The following is a 24,233-nucleotide window of genomic DNA, read 5'->3' as shown; positions in this document are numbered from 1 at the left end:
ACCTTTTCGAGCTTAAAAATGTAGGGCCCACAAAACTTTATGGCCCACCAAATTTCAGGCCATTTTTCAGATTCCACCAATTTTGGGCCCATGAGGTATACCCCCCCCCCCCCTCCGTTAGCAGAATACTGGCCACACCACTGGCTATAATTCCTATTTTCCCCCTTTAAATCCTGTTTTACCCACTCTCTCAAACAATACCACTGACCTACCCTATTAAACTTTCTCCCCTCTACCTGAGCAGACCTGAAGTATGGAACGCGAAAAGGGCAACCGTATTTCGTTGCCTAAACTAAGTTTGTTTCGTTGCCTAAACTAAGTTTGTTGCTGTCTAAACTAAAGCTGTTGCAGCTAGTTTACCATGTTGCTGTTGTTCGTTGATGTCTAAACTTACGTTGATGTCTAAAGTCACGTTGACGACTAAACGCGCCTTAATGTCTAAACTCACGTTGATTTATAAACCTTACGGTTGATGTCTAAACTCACGTTGATGTCTAAAACTTTCGTTGCTAAGTTAACTTACGGTTGATGTCTAAACTCACGTTGATGTCTACACTTTCGTTGCTATCTAAAGTTCCGTTGTGAACACATTGTGAACGAACATCATTCTTTCTTTTCAAAAAAATTATAACAATCAACCGCAAGTTGCTTCCGTGCAGTGCTAACAACATATCTATTACAGAGGTTTTCATGCTAAATACAGCCAATGATGTTTTCTCAAATTTCCCGAGATTTGTTTGGTTAATAGTCCTTTACCCATTGTCTGCAAACATGCTTGCATCTTCAGTGCTCAATGAACGCAAAGTATGATGGTTTAACTATGTAACGCGAAAAGGGGGGGGGGGGGGGGGGGTAATCGTTAATGTCATGCCGGATTTGTAGCAACAGCCATGTAAATATCCTTAACAACCTGATTTGTCGAACAAAATCACGTTGTTAACGATATTTACATGATAGTTGATACAACTCCGAGGACGTTATTTACATTTATATTGTTAATGTCATATTTGAATAATTGTTTTATCACAGAAAGTTATGAGTTGAGACAATCTATGGATTTTGCGGGAAGCTACCACAACATCTCTGATACTGAAAAGGACTTTAAATCTCACAGTATGTTATGTTCTCTCCCTTTTGAGAGTTGATAATGTAAAATGTGCATTTATACCACAGGTATTTCTTCGTTGCAAACTTGCGTAAAGTTTTGCGGTCCCTTTGACCACGTGCTTCAAGTCATGATTCTGGTGCAACACTAATTCGTGTGCATAAACTACTGCAGTCATTCATCGTCAAAAGTAGTCATCGGAAGTTTCGACATTGCGTAAAAATGTTATTTAAATACTATAATTTTCGTGGAGTTGGTTGTTTCCAAATACTGAAAAGCATCCAGGGTAAATGTTGGATCAGTTGCTCTATGGTTGGATGTAGTCTGCGCTTCGTGAGTAACAAGAGGGGCACAGTATTGCAGTACGTAGGCAATATGACTCACAGAACTAGTTTACTAAACCCGCCAAGCAAGTTCATTCGTAACACCAATCCAGTTCGGAGTTTCGATTTGCGAAAAGGATTGTGTTGGAAATGGAATATACACAAACCTCGCTCAGCATTGTTAAGAATTTTAGACCAAAAAACCCGCTAACATGTTATGCAAGAAACGAATCATCCAAGATACACTCGAGTTTTGACTAAGGCTATGTGTTGTAGGTAAGGTGATATGATCTTTTCTCCACAAATTTTCAGGATATGCGCATGTGCAGTTGAAACTCCGAAGTTTGAACAGGCCTAATACAAATTGCGTGGAATTTAGCGAGATATGCACACTACACTTGCGGGAATATTTGAAGAGTTGGGGTAGCTGGTGAAATCGCTGCAGGTCAAAGCATCGAGGTACTATATACGGAGTTGGAGAGGAGGAAAGAGTGGCAGGGCAGGCGAAATGAAGGTCGGACGGCCGCCCTTGTAAAACAGAGAAGCTAGGGCACTGGATGGCATCCGCCATATATATATTGTGTAGAGCATTCACAAAGTACAGGCAGTGATAAGATCGCATCTTCTCAACTATAAACACTAGTAAAAGTATAGGTCATATAATAAACGCAATTGGTGTTCGATCGGGACGAAAACATTTGTCTTTAGTAATATTACTGTCATTCGTTTTACTTGATTGCCGACATTCACAACATATCCAGACATCATGTAATGGTTCAATAATTCAATTTTAAGTACAGTATTTTATGCTGGCATTTTGTCTTGACACTCGTTTTACTTGATTACCGACATTCCCAGATTATCTCTACACATTGTTGGAGGGGCTCAATGAAATCAGTTTAAAAGTGCAGTATTTTTATGCTGGTACTTTGTCTAGACACTCGACGTTGTACTTGATTTCCGACATTCACAGCGTATATGCATAGCCTATAAGTATAACATTATAACATTTTAAAAGTTGTTTACCGTGCAGCCTCCTATTCGTATGAGTTGTACTAACGCACATGTTAACTGATAGGCTGGCTGTGGGAGATACGGTAGCTTATAAAACAAGGTTTCCACAAGTTTGCGTTTGGTGACTCCAAATGGACTTGGACCTCCAAGCCCCCTATTGTTTTTGGTGCAGGTGTGTATAGCCACGTACAGTAGACTGACCTGTGTTTATTTAATGTATCAAAATGGTGGTTCGGGCCATTTCTATAGTAACAGCTAGTTCTGCTTATACTAACACCTTTCTAGTGTACTGAAGTCATCGAAACCTCAATGCATTTTGCATTCTGGTTTACATTACGCGGTTGAGCAATTTTGAACAGCGCCGATAGCAACAACGTAAGTTTAGACAACGACGTATGTTTAGACAACGGAAGTTAAAATAACAACGTGAGTTTGAGCAACAACGTGGTAAAGCAGCAGCAACAACTTTAGTTTAGACTGCAACAAACTTAGTTTAGACAACGAAATATGGTTGCCCTTTTCGCGTTCCATACTGAAGCACTCCTTGCCAAAATTTTGGCTGGCTGCCTACATACCTCAGGCTCAAAGACTTCTAAGAATCGGCAAGTGCTGATTGGCTATAGGGCTCTCATGCTTACAATTCAACAGTTAATAACAACTCCCAGTCCTGCTTTAATTCCACTAACAGCCTCTGCAGAGCTTAACCACAAATATAAACAAACACTGCAGAGACTGGGAGACAAATTAAAGGAGCTTTGGCAAAAGGTGAAGGCTCAGATTTTTTTAAACAATGGGGATTAATTGTAATTAATTAACTTTTGACCAAAAATTATTAGGCATCATCTTATTCATACACAATCCAACAATCATCAGTTCAACTTTGAATATGATCCATCAAAATCTTGAGGAGATTGAGATATTTGAAACTATTACAAAGAATGACCCCTGATGACCCCCTAAATGACATTTGACCTCAATTTTCCGAACACCCCTCATAACCCTCATCCCGAGGAACGTTGTGACCAAGTTTCATTATTACTGGCCATACACTGTACGAACAGGAGCAATTTGAAAATATAGGGCGGCGGCCCGGGCCACAAAAGACCCCTAGTTGATCTTTGATCTCAAATTCATGAACACCCTGAAGGTAAAACTTCCATAGTACTATCGTGACAAACCCTCAACATTGTACCATGGAATCTGTAGGAGAAAAAGCATTTTGCGTATTTCCACAAAATGGCCCATTACGGCCCACAGGTGACCATTGACCCCAAATTTCGGACCATCTCTGATGGCCCTATACCCAATGGTCCTTGTGTCCAAGTTTCATGAAATTCCATTAAATACTGTGTGAGTGGGAGCGGTTTTACCAATTGTTGACGGATAGAGTGATAGACGCCGCACTGTAACAATAGCTCACACCAGCATGCTGGTATGAGCTAAAAATGAAGTTGTCGGTGTAAGGGGTAGGGTGAGGCGCACGTCCCCTCTGTAATCTTCGATCTGTCACTGGCTACCCTGTGTATATAATAGGGATCAGCGCTGTAATTATGACTGTTCCTCTTTCTCTTCCCGAGGTCTTGGCGTTTATCTTCTACTTCCTCCTTTTCTCCTTTTTCTCTCTTTCTTCTTTTTCTTTTCCCTTCCTTCCTCTCCTCCTTTTCTTTTTTCTCCCTCTTTTCCCCTTTTTTCTTCTCTTTTTTTCTCTCCTCTTTTCCTTACCCGGGGGGCGCGCGCCCCCAACACCCCCCCTGGATCCGCGCCTGCTTCCTTGGCCTCTCTTCGCATCACCTTCTCGGCCACCGACCGACATAGCAACGTATAGTATGCACTGCATGTGCGCGCGGTGATGTTTTGAATATCCCAACATGGCCGCTGAGTCATTTCCGGCTGCTTCACACACGGCGCCACGCGGCCTATCCAGTTAGTACGGAAGCGTAGAAGAGACATTGCATTGACGAGTTACCAACTTGACAAAACGACAATTATCTGCAAATTGACGAGTTGACGAGATGGTAACGTGACAAAATTCAGAAAATTGACGTTTTGACGAGATAACGGATCTCGTCAATGCAGCACTTTTCTGCAAATTGACGAGTTGCACACTTACTACCATCTCGACAAGTTGACAAAATTCAGAAAATTGACGTTTTGACGAGTTAATGGATCTCGTCAATGCAGCAATTTTCTGCAAATTGACGAGTTGCACACTTACTACCATCTCGACAAGATGACAAAATTCAGAAAATTGTCATTTTGACGAGATATCGGATCTCGTCAATGCATCAATGTTCTGCAAATTGACGAGTTGCACACTTACTACCATCTCGACAAGTTGACAAAATCCGTTATCTCGTCAAAACGTCAACTTTCTGAATTTTGTCAACTTGTCGAGATGGCAGTAAGTGTGCAACTCGTCAATTTGCAGAAAATTGCTGCATTGACGAGATCCGTTATCTCGTCAAAACGTCAATTTTCTGAATTTTGTCACGTTACCATCTCGTCAACTCGTCAATTTGCAGATAATTGTCGTTTTGTCAAGTTGGTAACTCGTCAATGCAATGTCTCTTCTACGCTTCCGTAAGTTAGTGTAGATCAGTGAGTGCAACAAATGATTGAAAACAACAGATATTAGTGAAAACTGATATCTAGCGTTTTTGTGTCACATGTCGCTGGTAACCCTGTCCACGAGACAATGCGATTGGTTGAGATATATGCACAATGCATCACGCAAAACATGGCGGTCACTACAATTTTGATCAGCGATGTCTCTCAAACCGTGTTACACGACAACTGTATTTCGTGCTCTGAGATTAATCAAATAGCAATTGTTACTAAGGAAGAAGTAAAAATATTAGTAAGTGTCAAATGGATACCCGTAACTATTACAATTTGGAAAAGAAAACGGTAACAACCATGCTATACATTCTAGTAGAGCCCAGTTTTGCGAAAACTGTGACTGACCATGTTTCTTCTTGTAGTATTTGATCGCGCGTATTGGCTGGGCTGCCGGGCGAATAAGGCAATGCATCACATTGATACGACGGGCGTTTATTGTTAGGCCTAAATTAATAAATGTTATGCCACACTAGCGATATGCAGCCATGCAGGCTATAGTGTAACCAGGGAGCTGCTACTCTAACGTTAGAGTAGCAGCTCCCTGGTGTAACACTGTTAAGCCCGGGTCATATCTGCGCGATTCAACACGCGATTCAACTCGCAACTAAAATCATGCGAATCAGAAAAGTTGCTTCTGAGAAGTTGCGCTGATTAGGACATTGCTCTATTGCAAATCAACCCAAATTGACGGCACAACTTTTATTGCGCAACAAGTTGATACCCGTGTCTAACTACGCGATTCAACTTTCAATTGTATTGCGAGTTGAATTGCGTGTTGAATCGCGCAGATGTGACCCAGGCTTTAGTAATAGTAGTAGTAGGGTGAATTAATGATGATTTAATATTTTGAGCTGGTAATTTTATTCATGGTTAGATGAATCTTCAAAATTATTACATCTATAACAACATTTGCAATGTGTTATTGAAAAGTGAGAAGTCAAAATTTCAATTCCTTCTTTTCCAGGAAGTGACTTGCGACCCACATGCAGTGTCTCAGGAGTTTTCACGTCTGACTTATAGCATACCATCTTCAAAGGCACTAATGGATTTGGATGTTGGAATAGAAAGAGAGGATTTGTTCCCAGGAAGGCAGAAACACCCAGGTATGGAAGAACAGTATATTGCTAGATGTAGTGCTGGATGAAAATTTAAAAAAATGTACCGTAGTGGTCTGCAGTAGGCCGACTGATAAAATTTGTGTTTGTTGCAGTATCTGCCATGTGTTTACCTCACAATGAACATGAGCCACATATAGATTGATAAGCAACATTAATGTTAGCATGGCTGTATGTATATGCCTGCAATTACTGATATGTACAAAAGAAATTATCAAAGAGAACTGGCACTTTTAGTGTAAATAACTTCCCAAACTTTTTACTGTGAACAAGGCATCAGCCAGCAACCTGTCATTGGACATCCTGACCATAGGCCGATGAAAGGAAAGGAAAGGAAAAGAATGACAAAAAACTTGTTATGAAGAAAAAAAACAAAAGCTAATATATTTTGACAAAATTAAGAAAGAACTACTGTAACAAGATGTGATAGGAAATGATGGTGGGATCATTTCACTTTGAAAGCTTTTAATGATGCCAGCATTTTGCATAGAAAGTGTCTTTAAGTAAAGAAATATTAAATTAGGAAGCACTTCATTTGTGTCCTGTGGCCACACTGCATACATTCATATTATTCTCAAAATCTGTTTTGACCATCTCGGGGTACGTTTTGAATTGATTTAGAAATTGGTTTGATGAACCTTGACAACACACTATGGCCAAAGGATCCTGCGAGTATGAAAGTGAATCCACAAGGTTTCTGTAGAATCAGCTGGTCACAAAATGGATGTGATCCTCATCACAGGTGAGTAGAAATCTTTTCAGCACTTTAGAGCTGGAAATGTTAAAAACTTACCATGTATTAATAATAATAATAATAAGATTGCAATTAATCACGAAGGTACCCTTCAGGATTTTGTTTTAACCAAACAAAGGCCTTTGAGCAAGTGTTGACTGATTTTCAAATGTATGGACCCTTAGTAGTTTTGTATACTCTTAAAAACAAATTGGAAAATTAAAAACAGTGTCAACATTTTGTTTACTATATGACATGCAACTGGACTAGCTTGTGACATACATTGTAAGGATTTTCGTATCAAAGAGTTATCAAAATCAATGCTACTTTGTGGCCCAACTTGGTAGCTAGTGATTCATACTCAATCTATGAGGACACTCTTTATGGCCTGATGAGCTGGTGAGGATGTAGGATGGGATATGGCTGTGTAGACTCTCCTTCTTTTATCCCCACAACCTTGCAGACCTAATTTGTAGACTAAATAAGCTTCAGAATGCCTCCATTCTTAAAATCCTGGATCTGACCTTGATGGTTAGAACTCCTAATTTTAGATTTATGCTGCTAACTAAACTGTACCTGAATGGGGTTTTTTTGCATGCATTGAATGCACCACTAAAATGATTGAATACTGTTGTTCAAAGCAAACAAAATTCAGACTTACCACTTACTTCATTATGTGTGAAATATACCATAACTAGAAAGATTAAAACAAAAGAAAAAAGGAAGGTAATATTCCTTAAAGCTGCCTTCTGCATAATTGGTTTGTAAATTTGTGTCATTCCAACCAATTAACTTTGTAACATTGACACATCATTGTACATTGCTTTGTTTGTGATTAAAAAGTTCCAACAAGTGGGCTACTAACAGTTTAATCCAGTGCTGTTCAAAATTTTGTGTCCCACAGATATAATGTCATTTACATCAATGTTTCATTTTCTTCTTTGACTAACCGCATATTAGGCCTAATTTCGTCCTCCCTGGTGTGATTTTGGTCGACAGGTTTTCTGTTCTAGGTACATTATCTTTCATTACACCGTGTATCTGTATGGCACCTCTAGATTGTGGCTACGTAAAAAGCCAGAGCATCAAGTTTCTCTTTTCAGTCGCTTCATCTCTGGGAATGGGTCAAACTTTTAGCAAAAATATATGTTATTATCAATGATTGTGGGATTATTATTAATAACATCATAGTACCAAAAACAATTGAAGAGTTAGGGATTGTTTTCATTTCGCCCAACTAGCCTGGTCATTTCGCCCAACCAGCATGGTCATTTCGCCCAACCATCATAGTCATTTCGCCCAACCAGCATGGTCATTTCACCCAACCGTGTTGGTCATTTCGCCCAACCTTATTTTTACTAATATTCAGTCAGAATAATATTACTTTTTTTTATTCCACTAGTTCAATTTGATTTATTTTGGGTTAGGTTACTTCGTAATAGGTAAATAAAGTGATGTCCACTCGATATCGATCGGAGTCTGAGCAGTTATTTCGGGTATAATGGGAGGATTACACTACTTTAGGCGTTTACGCATACAATGGAAGTTATATTATTATACAAACAAAGGGGAATCGGTGTGGAATAATATAACCGTTTCTATTTCACTAGTTCAATTTGATTTATTTTGGGTTATACAGTATTATTGGTAGTTATATTATTATTATATGGAAGTTATATTATTATACAAACAAAGGGGAATCGTTGTGGCCTATTGTTCGTGGTTTATTAATCCATGATAATAATATTCCTTAATATTTGAACGTTTACTATCAAACCTAACCCCTTACACACTGATCCATCCTCAAGTTTCCTCAATATTCGGTTCGTATCCTGTAACGTTAACAATTCCCGAACGTTTCTTTTGAAGTACCATATTTAGTCAAGGTTGGTCGAAATGACCAGGCTGGTTGGGCAAAATGACCAGGCTGGTTGGGCAAAATGACCAGGCTGGTTGGGCGAAATGACCAGGCTGGTTGGGCGAAATGACCAGGCTGGTTGGGCGAAATGACCAGGCTGGTTGGGCGAAATGACCAGGCTGGTTGGGCGAAATGACCAGGCTGGTTGGGCGAAATGACCAGGCTGGTTGGGCGAAATGACCAGGCTGGTTGGGCGAAATGGTAAGGTTGGGCGAAATGGCAGTTGGGCGAAGTGACCTGCTTCCGTTCCCACACTGCACAATGGCATGTTTCTGTACATTGAATCCTTTATTTCCCCCTCTCTTTTCTCAGATGTCTGCTTGCAGGCTTACAGTCAGATCACAAGCTGTTGATTTATTGCATAGTAAGGAGAAACTGTGAAACGAAGCTGGTAAGTTGCTTTGACCGGCTTATGCATACACTTAACAATTTTGTTCCATTCCTTGCACTTTGCATTGCAAACAACAAGGCAATTTGATAAACAGTTTGACATTGAATCAACAGAAAAATAACAAATTTGAAGTAGTGGAGAATCAACCATTGCTATACTTGTGCAAAACAGATTCTCTAACGAGAATGAATACTAAGAGGATGGAAAGAAAAATGTCAATTAGAAAAGGCAAAGATATGTAGAAAGAAGAAAAAGTGAGAGAAAAAAAGACATGAAAAGAGTGAAGAATTAACTGTGATCCTATTTCTGTGGAGAGTCCTCTATGCAAGGGTTTATTTATGAATTACAAATTTTATGTTTGTTTTTCCTTCAATTGCTGTTTTGTCAAAATTAGGAATCCATCATTTTTCAAACACCTTTTGTCATTTTGAATTATTGAAGTACAGTATTATGGTTTGGTTAGTGAGCCCCTTTAACATATAGCAATTAGTATGTGCAATGTATTAGATATTCGGCTTAGGTTGGAATGAATATATAATACCTATATTAATCAAGCACTAAAAATTTTGCCCAGATTTACCTTTTCAGTTTTGAACCTTTCTAAAGTTCATAGCAATTTATGATTTTTGTCATTTCAGTTTTTTACAATCCTATTTAAAATTATGCATTTGAATATATTAGGTTCACCCATGTCTACTCTTCTTTTACAGTTAGTTGACCTATCTGATGTCTTATGGCAGATAAAAAAGAAAGAGTGGAAGGTGACAAAATTTCCAACAATTCTCGAAAAATTTCAAGAGTTCAAGAAAAGGAAGTATTCGATGGCTTTTGTCAGTGCGTATTTTCTAATCTTTTTCAAATATGTTCCTTCCGTATTTGTGTTATTTCTCCATTCGTTTCTTTCATTTCATACAAGGGATGTATCAAGTGTTTGTCATATTATTGTCTCCTAATCTCCTTTCATGTGATAAACTCTCTTTGCAGGGGGCTGGGGGCGGTCAGGGGGAGGTGGGGATGTCAAGGGGAGAAGGGGAAGGTATTTTAGATGTGAATATCATGTATCTTGCTTTAAAGATGTAAAGATCTCCTGGATGAACCAGTAATGCTTAACCTGGTTATACGAATAGTATACACCTGTGAGCATATTCAGTCATTGATTGCTGTTGACATGTTTTTAATCAAGGCTTTCATCAACAAAAAAGTTACAATTTATTGTTAACTGATGGTTTTTAACTCAAACCTGAAACCACTCTAAGATCAAATAAGTTAAGGTTTCATAGATCACCTAAAATGTGTAAAATAATTTTTGATAATAATAATGATAGAGATTAAATCCCCAAAAACTAAACGAAACACAACACATTTTTTGGACTATAGCTTTGGCGTGGTCAAATATCATGTGCAGAGGTTTGGCAACTGAAGGCACCGGTCTGGAGGAAGACAAGGCTGAAGCACCCGTTGAACCGTCAGACCAGAAAGTCTTGCTTGCTACTGCTCTACGGGATGGCGGTGTTATCATTTGGGTGGTTAACATACCACTCAACAGTGAGTAAGTGATTAACTGCAAAGAATTGCAACTGGCTTTTCATTGGAAGTCAACCATTTGCTTCTATGAGCTACTTCTAGTTTTAGAACTTGGACACAGTTGGCAATATATTATTTCAGCATTTTGATCTTATCAAATGACATGTTAAGAGCTTTTTATCGCCTCTTTGAAGTTTTTCTCATTACACTGTATATAACCTCAATTGGCAGACCACAGGATAATATCAATAATGTCAGTGTTACCGTAAATTCAGCTGGTTTAATGATTTATATTAGTTTTGTCTGTGTGCATGTGTGAAAAGTTTGAAAATTGGAAGTATGACTTATAAGTATCAGGACAAACTTTTTAACTACAATCTGTATATGTAAATGTATGCATTAAACTGTTTTCATGCTGTTATATTTTGTCTCCCTAACTTTAGTCTAACATTTATTGTGCATTTTGCAGGTTAGATGTTGCCATAGCAACCACAATTGAGACTGATTTTCATTGGCCTAGAGTAATTTCTTGGTGTGATTCTGAGCAAGACTTTAAATCAGAAGGTAAATATTGCACAGTGGAAGTTTATTTTCATCTGTTAAATTGAAAAAATGCCAAATTTTTGACAATACAGCGCAACATTATGAGTGTCCAAATCTCTGAAATGAATCAACCTATGAAACTAAAATCAGAGTGACCTTGACCTACCTAATAAAGAAGTATAATTTGGTGATATATGATATCCTGTTATGTTCAAATAGGAAGCTGTCAATTTTTGCCAACTGTAGCATCTAAATGACAAAGTTGATTGATAAAAAACCGCAGGAGTCGATTGGGGGGCAATTTTGGGTAAAAATTTGAGAACCTCAATAAGAGAAAATGACTTTGGTGCCTGTGTCAAGTTTTGAAGGTGAAAGTGGACAATTGTGATACAAAATAACTTATCACAATAACTTTGTTTGATTTTAATCTAACTTCAGTTTTTATTGTGATATTGTTCCTTTAACTTGGAAGAAGAATGAGAAGAGAATAAATCATTGTAAATCCGATAGAACGGTCATCCTCTATTTGGAGCGATCGGAAGTGTAATACAATAATCACGCACACGGGGCAAGATCCGTACTCTGAACCCTCTACCTACCGTGGTGTCCCATCCCATAATATCACAGTAAACATCAATGTGCGATTTGAATCATCAACATTTTAAAGGCATTGAAGACTCGCCCCAAACCGCGTGCAGCCATCTGAAAAAGTTAACTTTCTGTTGCTTGCAAGCGACGTTTTGTTCGTGTCGCTACCAAATGCAGACATTAATGAAAACGTGATACCTTGTTATCTTTAGCTGGACCTGAGATGTCCATCGCTGCTATGTACACTGTGTTGTGGGTATTGACTGTAGCTGCATGTACTGACTGTACACTAGTGTCTAATTACCGACGGTAGCAAGCTGTGTGTGTGTATTTTCTGGGATCGATGGTTGTGTCTAACACTTCTGTTACACCTCATTCGAAACTAGGTCAGATTACCAGCATTAGACGTTTCTTTTTGCGCAAGTCTTCACACCCTTTGAGAAGTAATTTCACTCGTTGAAAGTATATATTAATCTATTCCATTTATTTATTTCATCATATTAAAGGCTTACTCGCAGTCGGCAGTCTCACCGGAGAGATTGGTCTTTGGTCGGTCTGCTTGGGTGAAACAGAAACTACCACTAGCAAAGTCTGTAGCCTTTGGGATGAACAAGATGATATTATGATTGATAATCTCTGCTGGATGAAACATTCAGTGAGTATATTCTACTAAATGCATACATACCATATAAACAATTAAGTAGAGCTACAACTTACAAGCTGCCTATATCCCTCAAATATTTACTTTGGTGGGTAAAGCAGTCACTTCTACCAGTCACTTCTGTGGAGTGTTAGCTCTGTGGTTAACGCCGGTGCCTTTCAATCATAAGGTAACTGGTTCGAGTCACTCCAAGATTAATGTATGTCGTCCAGTTACAGAGTTGTTGACAATTGACAATTCATATTCATGGATGTTAATCTAAGAGACTGACTTCAGTCAGCTTGCAGCTTTTATAAGTCAGTGATAGCTTCTTAGCGAGTTCCTGCTTGCAGGAGGATCGAAAACACATACTTCTGGGCTAGTGGTATCTGTTTCTCTGACACATTTAGCACAGTCTATTGCACGATTGATCAGGCAAGTGTGTGAGTAGCTCCTAGGTCAGTGCTGACCTTGGTAAATGGATTTTAGCATCCTTTGCAAACTTCCTTCACTAGCTTTGCTTCCTTGCATCTGATCGAAGATCACTAGCCATGTAAGGGGATAAGATGGACATTTAGACATAACTCTAGATGGAATATGGGAGATGTTTTGCCTCATGACTTATCTTTAATCTGTTTTGTCGGCAAATAACCAATGCAATATTGAGGAGCAGACTCTTTCATCATGTGTGTGTATTGGTGGAGATGGTTGTGGTGGAGAATGACCACAGCAGGCCAAAGCATGCATTCAAAGATCCTCCTAATTTATATTCTCCTTGGAAATAAAGATTTGCAATTAAAAATATTAGTTTGGGTTTAGCTAAACTTACACACACTGTTAATTTTGTGAAGAATTTTTATGTTTATCAAAATACATTGTAGTAATATTTGTAGAAATAGTGTTTCATACTTCTCTTCTCTCCAGGATTCTCATTACTTTCTGCTGGTTGCTAAGGGACAGCATGTTTTAGTATTCTTACTCTCAATTCCGACCCCTAAGGATGTGAAAGTTATTCACCGATGCATAGAAGACAGCTTGCATGCATTTCCATCATCTGGTGAGACTTCTCCTATTTGGTTCCGATTGCTAACAGTATCAGATTCCTATGCGGCCATGTTGGCATGTCCGTGAATAATGTTCTTGTCAAGGCCCCACAACTGGTAAAACAGGGGACAAACGAAATTCCTGTCACCAGTTGCCGGTCATAAAGGACAATAGTAATAGGTTGTGCAGACAATGGTCATAACTCATAATTAGGAGCAAAATTATGGGTTGTAAGCTAAGACAATTCAGCCCAAATTTTGTGTGTATGTATGTATGTCTGCGTGTATGTATGTGTGTGTGTATGTATATATGTACGTATGTTAAGCTTAGATTGTAAACATGATATCTCAGGTACTATGAATTGGATAGCCCATGGGCTGTAGATGTCCAATATTGTATTAAACCAAGACCCTAGTATTTTTAAAATTTTTGATGGTTAGAAGTACAGTTTATAAAGTTATTAACTTGTTATAAAACTAATAGTTACATTCAGTGGTTGTGCTCGTCTATCTTTGCAGGTGTAGCTACCAATGGTACATTTGTAATGTCCTGCTGTAGTGATGGCAGCCTGGTAAAAATTACACCCTCCTATGATAATAACGGTAAGTTAAGCACATTCCTTCCTCTCTTCCATGCTACGAGAGAAAGAACAAGATAACTTTGTGGTCTCAAAGGCTTGATGTGTTGTCCTGAGATAGCATCTGGTGTTAGATTCTACATTAAAATTGAAACTTGACTTTAGGTTGTAACTTTTTGCAGACAGAGAACCATTTAGTGTTTAATCAGGATGTCGATAGCCCTCACACGAATTAGGTGATCCATGTGTAAACAAGGATTTGATCGCTCTCAAATAGCTGGATGCTAACCGTTGAATTTAATTAACTTAACGTGAAATTTATTTACTCAACGTGAAATTTAGTTATATATGAATTTTTTTTTTGGTTGTTGTTTGTCGGCAACGTGAAATTTAATTACTTAACATGAAATTTAGTTACTCAACGTGAAATTTAGTTACATATGAATTGTTTTTTTTGTTAACGTTTGTTACCTTAAGGATAATGTCACATTGTTTTATTCCTGATGCAATATTGGTGTGTACCCCTTATCATACTCAAATGTAACAGATGTAGCCCTATACCAGCAGATTGTGACAAATTCAACCCAAAATGTAAGCCTTAACAAACAAGTATGTTTTGTGAAATTCTCTAGAGCTGAAAGTCAGTATGAATCTTCTCGAGAAGCATCCTGCCATCGGTCCAAATCACCGGGGTTGCTACATATCGCCATCGGGAATCTATGTAGGAGTTGTGACTGTGTGAGTTTAAATTTCCAAGAGTGAAACACAAACAGGGAATAACTAATCTGGCAACACATAGTAAAATTCTATGCATTATGGGGTTCAAATTTGCCACCTGAATGCAAAAATTTAAAACATGCACCATGATAATAATAATAAGAAAGAAAAAATGGCAAAGATTTACAAATTTATAAGACAAGTTTTTGGTACACAGAACCGTATTTTCATTATTTCATGAGAAGCAAAGTTCATAAAATGATAAGCTGCTGCTCAAGTCTGCCATTAAATTATTCTCTTACTCAGTCAGTCTGTACGAATGAAATTATTTGATTACTAGTGGCAAATGAAGTAAGGTTGGAGAGGAGAGAAGGGGTGGGGGGGGGGAGAGTGAGGGCACAGTCTTTGATGGGGCTGTGGAACATGTGACTTTGATTTGTGAGGGCATCCAAAAATGTATATCAAAACTTCCCATCAAAATAAATGGATCTTCCGTGCATTCCATACCACAAATTGCAGTATTTGAAAGTTTTTCAGCAAAAGGGCCCTTTTTAATTACAATTGTTCTTAATTTTTTCAACAATTAATTTTACTCTGGAGGGCATGTGTAAAAAAAGGTAATTTTTCCATTAAATACATGGAAAAGGGCACTTTGTTTGCCCAAAGGAAGTACTGTTTATTTATAAAAGTGGCAGTTTTGAAGTTTTCAGAGTTGGGGTGGGGGGGGCACATGCCCCACCCTGGCTCTGTCAACCATTATAAGCTGATGTCGCATAATCTCGTTGATTACTGATGTTACTATCAAATCGGGACATATAAGCACCTCTTTGATTAGGTTCATTTGGTTCATGAAATATTTTAAAAATGTCAAAATATATTTAAAGAAATTGCAAATGAAATGAAAGGAGGTGAAGAATGTCATGAGTCTTCATTAATTGCTTTTAAATTTTGTACTGTTGTTGTTGTTGTTGTTGCATCAATATCTTTGGCTTCATCCCTCCTTATAATATTTCTTGTTTTTTAATTTTTTTTCGTCCATTCAGATATTTTCACGGCAGGCGGGAAGAGTTTGAGATTCGAGTCTGCGAAGGCGAAAAAGCAGCTTTTGAGAGTTTAAGAAATTTTAAAGGTAAGTAAATGTTCAGTAAATTTAAAGGTAACCAAAAGTCAAAAAATGTGATTAATCATTCCAATTCACCAAACTGATGGGAAAATGTTTCCAAATGTTCAGATGAATGTGCAGTCGTTCCCATGTTAACGGTAGTTCGTACTGGCTACATTTCCTTTACTACAGTGTTCGGCAAACTTTTAGCCCCACAATTCGGGATATTCCAGGAGGAATGAGCCACAACCCACCAGACCGCCCCTCCCCACACCTCATAATTGATGCTCTAAAAATGTGTGTGACTATGGACTCCGTGGTAACAAGAAAAAATAACTTAATCCCATCTCCATCGGTGAGCTCCGAATAGTATATATGAATTGCTCACGCCTGGAAAACTGCTGTGACCACCCGAAATCTTTTTGGAGAGCCGCTTATGGGTTGCGCCTCCATAGTGTGCAGGCCCTACTTGGCTGATATGTTTGCTGATAACAGAAATTGAACTAGAATCTTTGTTTACAGTTAAAGTGTTAAATCTAGATATCCAGAAATAACACCTATTGGGTAACAGGGAAAAAAAAAAACTTTGTATTGCTGTGCCAAGTTCAGTGAATCTACTGGGAACATGGTTTATTTACCTATTCTTATAAATGAAGCAGTACCTAGTTCAAGTATTGCATTTTCATTTTCATTCTGCTTCTTTTTCCTCTTTTTTTGGTGGTCTATAGTCCCTCTATAAAAAAAAAACCTAAACAAAATTCTTTGTATTGCTGTGCCAAGTTCAGTGAATCTACTGGGAACATAGTTTATTTACCTATTCTTATAAATGAAGCAGTACCTAGTTCAAGTTTTGCATTTTCATTTTCATTTTCATTCTGCTTCTTTTTCCTCTTTTTTTGGTGGTCTATAGTCCCTCTATAAAAAAAAAAAAACTAAACAAAATTCTTTGTATTGCTGTGCCAAGTTCAGTGAATCTACTGGGCACATGGTTTATTTACCTCTTCTTATAAATGAAGCAGTACCTAGTTCAAGTATTGCATTTTCATTTGACTTCTGTTTTTTTTTCTTTCTTGTTTTTTGGTGGTCTCTAGTCCCTCTCTTTCTCAAAAGTGATTCACTGGAGTGGCTGCGGAGCTGCCACATCAAGAATCCTGCCATAGAAATTCCATCTGACTTACCTTACAAGGCCCTCCAAAACTGGGTGGAAGAAGAAGGTGCCGAGGGGGCGCTCTATCGCCTACAATTGAAGAGATACCTACTCATTTTCCAGGTCACAAAGGTCAGCCATGTAGCGAAGATAACGAGACAATTGGACGTTTACCAGGATCGAGTTAAGGATATGGTAAGCCCTCGGTCTTTTGCTCTTATTTGATCGTGTTTTGTTGCTACAGTGGCAGCCTAAGAGTATAAAGGTCCAAAATTGATGTAAAAGACTTTTTTCTCTGCTATGATTGCATACATTAATGGTTTTTGCAAGGATAATAAAAAAATAGCAATTATTATCCAATGTTTAATTAGCAGGTGTGGATCCAGAGTGGTGGTATGCGTTGTACAAGCCCCACCACCACCCCCCCCACCAATTTTCAAACCCATAAAAAAGGGTGTTATTTAGTTTAAACATCCTTTCCAATAGACCTAACTATACTCCTAATTTATAGCCAAAATATAATATTAATATTTGATTTTTATATAGCGCTTTACACCAGCGATAGGTCTCAAAGCGCTTTACAGACGTTGTATTACCCCTGGTCAATGATAACCTGTCCCAGAGACAATCCCTCCAGTTATATACTGCGCCCAATGACAAGTTACCTCACAGGTACCTCACCCATTTAACCCCTGGTTGGAGAGAGACAAGTGAGATAAAGCATCTTGCCCAAGGAGCAGGACACAACGTAATGAACTAGGTATGAATCGAACCAGCAATCCTTGGATCACGAGTCCGACGCCTTAGCCAATTGGTCACCACACTCTCAACTATATACCTAATTTATAGCCAAAATATGCCTTAGACTGCACAATTTCACATCTCAAATGTTTTTTGCCGTGGGGAAACCCCTCTACATGAGAGTCTGTTTCAGTGACCCGAGGACCACACACCCCAACCTTTGTCAAATCTTTGCATCCACCCCTGATTATTTAGGCAATTAGCGAAGGGTGGGGGAGTGCAGTGGGCCTATCGGTAATCACTCTTCAGTTCTGGTGTAGTCAGATGTTGTTTAAAAGATTTTACTTAAAATGGGGACCATTCGAGGAAGGGGGGATGGGGTGGGAGCTACCCATATTTGTGTTGACTACTTGCATTGCTCCTCACTTATCCCCCTCCTTAGAGCAGAAATGTCAATCTGACTTTATCGTTTTTATAGTTACCTGGTAGTATGATTATGTCACTGACCGGACCCTGTAGCAGACTGTGCAACCTCATTCTACCTCCTAAAGTCTCGTGCCTGGTATAATGTTGAAGTCCTATTACTCGCCTGTTTCATTTAGTAGGGTGTAACAGTGGGAGAGTAAGGGTAGATGCTGTACCGGAATGACAATCAAGGTAGAAATAGTGGTCTTTACACGTCCTTTCACACCGTGGTCTGATCAGTAGCATTACAGAGATAAATTTGTGCAAATTTGCTTGTATAATGACATGGAATATTCCACATTCTCTGAGGTTTTTTTTCTGGATTCACGTTAAATATTAACTGAATTTTATTCATCTCCATAATCAATTCTCATTTTAGGAAACAAAAGTATTGGAAAGTGAAGAAGTATTGATGGCTTTACATTTAAGTAAAATCCTTCGAAATGTGAAGATCGAAGGTAAGTAAAATGCTTCTTCCGGATTGTGAGAATTTTCAAGATTGAAGCTTATAGTGTGTGGATGGAACTTCCAGGAATTTCAGTGATACAACTAAAGACAACTTTCTAGATTTGTGTTTCACTCAGAGAGTGTTAATGAACAAGTAATAAGTTATTCTGTCTCAGCTTCAAATACAGTTGATCTTCCAGACACTCTTCCATAATGTTATAACAATCGCATGCAAAAATCAGATCAGATCATTTTGAAACATTTTTTATGTTTCCTTATTTCAAGTAAAACATGAGATTAGACCAACCTAGGGGAAAAAAAAATTGTTATGAGAAATTTAGTGCCCAGTAAAGTCATGCAAAATGCTGCCTTAAATAGTTAGACACCACTTCAGACATCAAGTTAAAGGGGACACAACCCAATCATCATCTTTAGCTTATATGACAGAGATCTTTGAAATGAACAGCTCCCCCAATCAGCAGAACTTTTGCTCTATTTGCAAAATATCCAAAGTTTTAACATTTGTGCCCATTCTTCAGTCTTTATAGCATATTTTAGAAGTCTTGATGGCGTATTTAAGACCTACTAGGAAATGCTCTCATTCTGTTTTAGTCGATATGTTGTTTTTCATTCTTTTACAGCCGTCAACGAGAAGACTGTCTTGATGAGTTACTTCTGGTTAACGACCAACCAAACGTCCGTCAGTAGCCGCAAGTTGGTCAGAGATGCAGTTGAAATTGCTTTGGCAAGTTCAAAGGACATTGTGAAGTCAGTGAATACCTCAACTCTATATGAATTATGCGTCTTGTGCGGTGAAAGTATCCTTTGAAAAACACCATCCTCATTAAATTATCGACTTTAATATCCCCTTTATATCAAATTTATAAATCATTCCACAAAACACATTCGTTAATCGATGTGGGGTGAACTTTATAATGAAAATAAATTCATAATTATGTCACTTAATATTCTTTGTTGCCAGATACATTTGTAGAAGTTTCCTTGCCAAACTATGAAATTCATTTGTTCTCCTTCTTCTTTGCTGTGGTGTAAGTTACAAAAGAAAAAATTAGTATATTTTTTAGCACACTTGCAGCTCAAGCCCATCATTAAGTCATTTATTCTTAAGTTGCCAGATACATTAGTAATGTTTTTGCCAAACAATGAAAATTAATTTTCTAGGTGATAATACTTTCCATTTCTTAACTAGTAATGCAGAAAATGATGACAAATTTCACTATTTGCCAAGGGACTATGCTTTCAATTTTTCATTTTTGTTATTCCTTATCTACTATTTGCTGTTTTCAGAAATAAAATTTCAGAGCCTGTTGAGCGACACTTGTAGCAATGGACACACTTGGAGTAAGTTTTAAAGAAATGCTGATATAACATAATATTATATATCACAGGATAATATATCCAGTATCTTGTTACAAAATACTATGCAAAATGGGCAAATGTTATACAACTGCAAAGATTCATAGCAGTTTTTATCACAGAAATTATTGTATTGTATTAGAGACAAAGTTGAGAGCCATCAAAACTGCTACTCTTGAACCCTGTTTTGTCTTAATTTCAGATGTTGCATTTTATTTTTGTATCGGCACATTAGCATCGTTTCATAACCTGTTAGAGCAAATTTAACTCTCTTACGACCCGTTTATTTTTTTTTTATGGAAGACAGAGCTAGGGGTTTATTAAAAAAGAAAGGATTTATGCAATGGAAAGACCAAACATCAGATCTAATGCTCAATGATAATATTCAACAATAATGAGAAGATTGTGTTTCATGTTATTGTTTTTGCTTAATCCTGTGTGCTTCGTTCAGTCTGCACATTTTGCAATAAAAATCAATCTATGTTCCTTATGATGTATATGAATTTTGAATGGAAGTTTTGACTTTTCACTCCCTACAGGGAGATGTAGTCTTTCCTTGCTGTTGTGCCAGAGGAAGACGAGACATTGCGGTTGGTGCTCTGCGAAGTCGTGTGCTCCGGATGAGAGTAGTGAGTATAGTGAAATATGGATTATCCAGAGATGGATTATCTAGATCTGGGATAATCCATATTGGATATTCAACTAATGTATCTTCAACTCAGTCCAGTAATGGAAATTCCATGAAAGAGACACAAAGTTAACCCAGCTAAAATCATCTGTTTGATAGCAAACTTCGTGATAGACGACGTCCTCAAACAACTACAAGAAATCTTTGCTCAATTAAGGAAACATCATCGTTAAAATGTTGTGACTGTTGGATATCATTTTGTAAATCTGTGATGTCATTGCATCACTACCATCTGAAGTCTTTTATGTTTCTATTTGTGTTACTTTAAAATGCAGAAAGCAAAACCCAAAGGAATTTTAAGAATTCCATTTTGATATCTCATTTGCAGTACAATAATCTTTTGTTGTTTTTATCAAAGTCATTAAGATAAAAATTCTGTTCCATTTTGACCTTCCTCACATCGTTCAGGTTCGCCTTGGCTGGTCGATCTATTGAAGGAGCGATGTATCTTCTGTAGCAGCGTGTTTGTCACCTGAGATTTCTTGAACAGAAGGTGCTACAATCGTGGACTGATTGAAATCATATGGTCGAGAAGTATCGAGCCATGAAACCAGTATCTCTAATGGTTCACTTGAGGATAAAACTAATGTCCCAGCTTCCAACATCCATGGAACTACCATATACATGTCTCGTGGAGAATCACTGGTGCAGAAATTGATGACAGAGAGAATGAAAAATGAGGCAAAACAACGCATCACTTGATGGTACCAAGATACAGTGAATACTGCCTCACTCATTGTATGTCACCATGGGAACTTGTGTGAAGTTGTGAACATGGTCATTGTAACAATGTTATGAATATCACACATATGTTTAACATGTGTTGTCATGGGGATCTCCAGCCACACCTTAGATCAACAGAGGGCGCCGTCACATCGGTCCTTTCTAGTTCCGTGAACCGTGGCAAGCTGCAGTCTGTGAAATCACTGAGAATTCCTTGGAGGAATCTATGACAGATATTTCTATTATATTTCTAGGCAGAGTACCTGCACATTCCCTAATTTACACACATAGTGTGACATATTACTACTAACAAAGGTCCGTTTTTGATACTAGCAACAAAGTTTTGCTCACCGTTGGTTCGGCAACTTTCCACACGTCTGGTCATCAACGAATCAGAAAGCTTCTTTGAGGTAAACTGAGTTATAGCTTTGTTAAATAGAATATACTGGACTCAAACCTTCGCTTCTCCTTGTAATTATTGAAGACAATTTCTTTTCAAACATATTTTCTACTATTATTAACTAGCACATAGATATGTTGCAGCCCTATGCAAAATCTTTGGAGATCTGTAAACAGTACAGATCACATGCAATAGGACCTTTGTGTTGGGCCTTTTGGACCTATGTGTTGGACATGTTGGGCCTTTGCAGGAATGCTATAGATTCCCATTTTTAAATTTTGTTGCCATTTCTGCAGATATAACAATCTTGAGTCACTTTATAGATTTTTGATGGTTTCCATGACTAAATTTCCAAATTTGAAGTGTTCTTATTTTCTCTTTGCGCTGTAGATAAATGTTACCTATGACAGATTTAATAGCAAACTATTCTTTGGTACATTGTATTTCTATTTCTCACTCTCCCACACCCCTCGCCCCCCCTTCCTGCCTCAATACCTATCCCCCCTTACCCTCTTACCACACTGAACCAACTTTTATATCTTATGTGTTTCATTGAAATGGAATGATTAAACATCCCCCCTCCCAATTCCTTTTTACATACCTACCCAGGCGCGTATCCAGGGGGGGGCGTTGGGGGCGCGCGCCCCCGGGTAAGAAAAAGAGGAGAGAAAAAAAGAGAAGGAAAAAAGGGGGAGAAAAAAAGAGGAGGAAGGAGAGGAAGGAAGGGAAAAGAAAAAAAAGAAAGAGAGAAAAAGGAGAAAAGGAGGGAGTAGAAGATTAACGCCAAGATACCGGGAAGATAAGAGGAACAGTCATAATTACAGCGCTGATCACTATTATATACTGAGGGTAGCCAGTGACGAATCGAGGATTACGGAGGGGTGTGCGCCTCACCCTTCCCCTTACACCGACCAACTCCATTTTTTGACGTTTCCATATTTCCTCTCTCACTAATGTAGATATCTATATATATATACCGGTTCTAAATATGATAACGAGTGTGTGTGTATGGACGCCTTAAATTGTACAATTGTGCTATGAAACCAACTGTGGCTGGTCTCGAACTCAACCGAGTCGTCGGGGAACATGACGAACCCATCACTTCTTGAGGTTGTTCCCATCTGCATGAAAACGCGCCCACAAACATACGCCCACCCCTCTAATCGCTTCCCGATGAGTTACGAAACTAATTAATTAATGAACTTCGCCCGTAGTACCAAGACCTTGACAAAATCCGACAACACACGACTTCATCGATATCAAGTGATCGGGTATATTAGTGACGTCTAGAGGTCGTGCACTTGTAATATTCTTGATGATAATTATACAAGAGATGATTCGAAGAGGAGTTGTTATGGCTTTGACTTCTGTATTCAGAGTGTCTCATTATACACACTCATTGTTCTTAACTACTTCTACTAACATGCGTCATATACAAACATTCCTAAGAGTGACCACAGCCCCATGCTTCTTAGGGTAGGTTGGTGGTTACAACAGGACATATTGTGGTTGCTAAAGGGTGGTGTAAAATACAGTACTGTAGAATGAGTACAATATGTTACATCTCCCTTTTTTCAGTTAAAATAAATTTAAGGATGTGGATGAGAAACAATTTACTTATCCAGAAATATACTTGAAGGACAATGACCTAACACTGCATAACTGTAAACTCAATCTCTAGCAAAGATTCGACTACTGGTTCTAAGTTACCAAATGACTTCCGCTTCACTACCAAAATAATTAAATTCCTTTGGTCACATTTCATAGTCACTGTGCCAACGTGGTTTTGTCTTTGCTCTAATACTTCTTCGAAAATCAGTGTTCGTGGTTTGGTCCTCTGAAGAGGTTTGTTCATTGTCAGAATTAACTATGTCATTGTCGTCATGTCTGTCATAACTAAATGTTTCACCAGTTTTAAGTAAATGTTTGCGGTTGCGTCTATACTGTACACCTTCAGCTGTCTCTACATAGTATGATCTGGGCTGCTCAGCCTTAGATACAATAGTGGCTGGTTTCCAACCTTTGTCAGTCTGTAGGCGAATATTATCTCCTGGTTGCAGTTCTGGTAATTTCTTTGTCTGTCGGTCGTAATATGTTTTTTGTTTTTGTCTCTTCTCTACCAGTCTTTTGTGTACTGTCTCTGGCTTCAGTATTTTCGGCTTGAGTAAATGCTCAGTCGTTGGAAGTAGGGTATTTGTCCTTCGTCCAAAAAGTCGTTGTACAGGTGATCCGAGAATATTATCTCTTGGTGTATTCCTGTAGTCTAATAAAGCTAGGTATGGATCTTGTCCA

At 38.2% G+C, this 24,233-nt stretch overlaps 1 protein-coding gene across 3 annotated transcripts; it reads left to right on the top strand.

The window, feature by feature from the left end:
• The first annotated feature begins 5,119 nt into the window (after nucleotides 1–5,119).
• Nucleotides 5,120–22,289, top strand: LOC139958844 (general transcription factor 3C polypeptide 4-like). 3 transcript variants are annotated; one of them, XM_071956224.1, is made up of 18 exons: nucleotides 5,120–5,349; nucleotides 6,026–6,164; nucleotides 6,798–6,918; nucleotides 9,140–9,218; nucleotides 9,929–10,052; nucleotides 10,596–10,767; nucleotides 11,212–11,306; nucleotides 12,380–12,528; nucleotides 13,438–13,570; nucleotides 14,076–14,159; nucleotides 14,767–14,872; nucleotides 15,895–15,980; nucleotides 17,045–17,295; nucleotides 18,686–18,764; nucleotides 19,395–19,571; nucleotides 20,062–20,115; nucleotides 20,670–20,759; nucleotides 21,227–22,289. In XM_071956224.1, exons 1-18 carry the CDS (start codon nucleotides 5,311–5,313, stop codon nucleotides 21,292–21,294), a joined length of 2,046 nt encoding a protein of 681 aa, XP_071812325.1. In that variant the 5' UTR covers nucleotides 5,120–5,310; the 3' UTR covers nucleotides 21,295–22,289. The 3 variants fall into 3 exon arrangements, with proteins under 3 accessions (XP_071812325.1, XP_071812324.1, XP_071812326.1); XM_071956223.1 differs by having other exon boundaries at nucleotides 5,120–5,299; nucleotides 21,227–22,288; XM_071956225.1 differs by lacking the exon at nucleotides 5,120–5,349 and adding an exon at nucleotides 5,717–5,915.
• Nucleotides 22,290–24,233: the final 1,944 nt, after the last annotated feature.

The sequence above is a fragment of the Apostichopus japonicus genome, chromosome 18, assembly GCF_037975245.1.
Source record: "Apostichopus japonicus isolate 1M-3 chromosome 18, ASM3797524v1, whole genome shotgun sequence".
NCBI lineage: Eukaryota > Metazoa > Echinodermata > Holothuroidea > Aspidochirotida > Stichopodidae > Apostichopus > Apostichopus japonicus.
Note: the sequence above shows the minus strand (reverse complement) of the source record. Positions and strands in the feature narration are given on the sequence as shown.

Coding starts and splice junctions, on each gene's coding strand:
- LOC139958844 (XM_071956223.1), top strand. CDS start 5,138: ATGCGATTGGTTGAGATATATGCACAATGCATCACGCAAAACATGGCG. Junction 20,116..20,669: donor TAGCAATGGACACACTTGGA/GTAAGTTTTAAA, acceptor CACTCCCTACAG/GGAGATGTAGTCTTTCCTTG. Junction 20,760..21,226: donor GTGTGCTCCGGATGAGAGTA/GTGAGTATAGTG, acceptor CACATCGTTCAG/GTTCGCCTTGGCTGGTCGAT.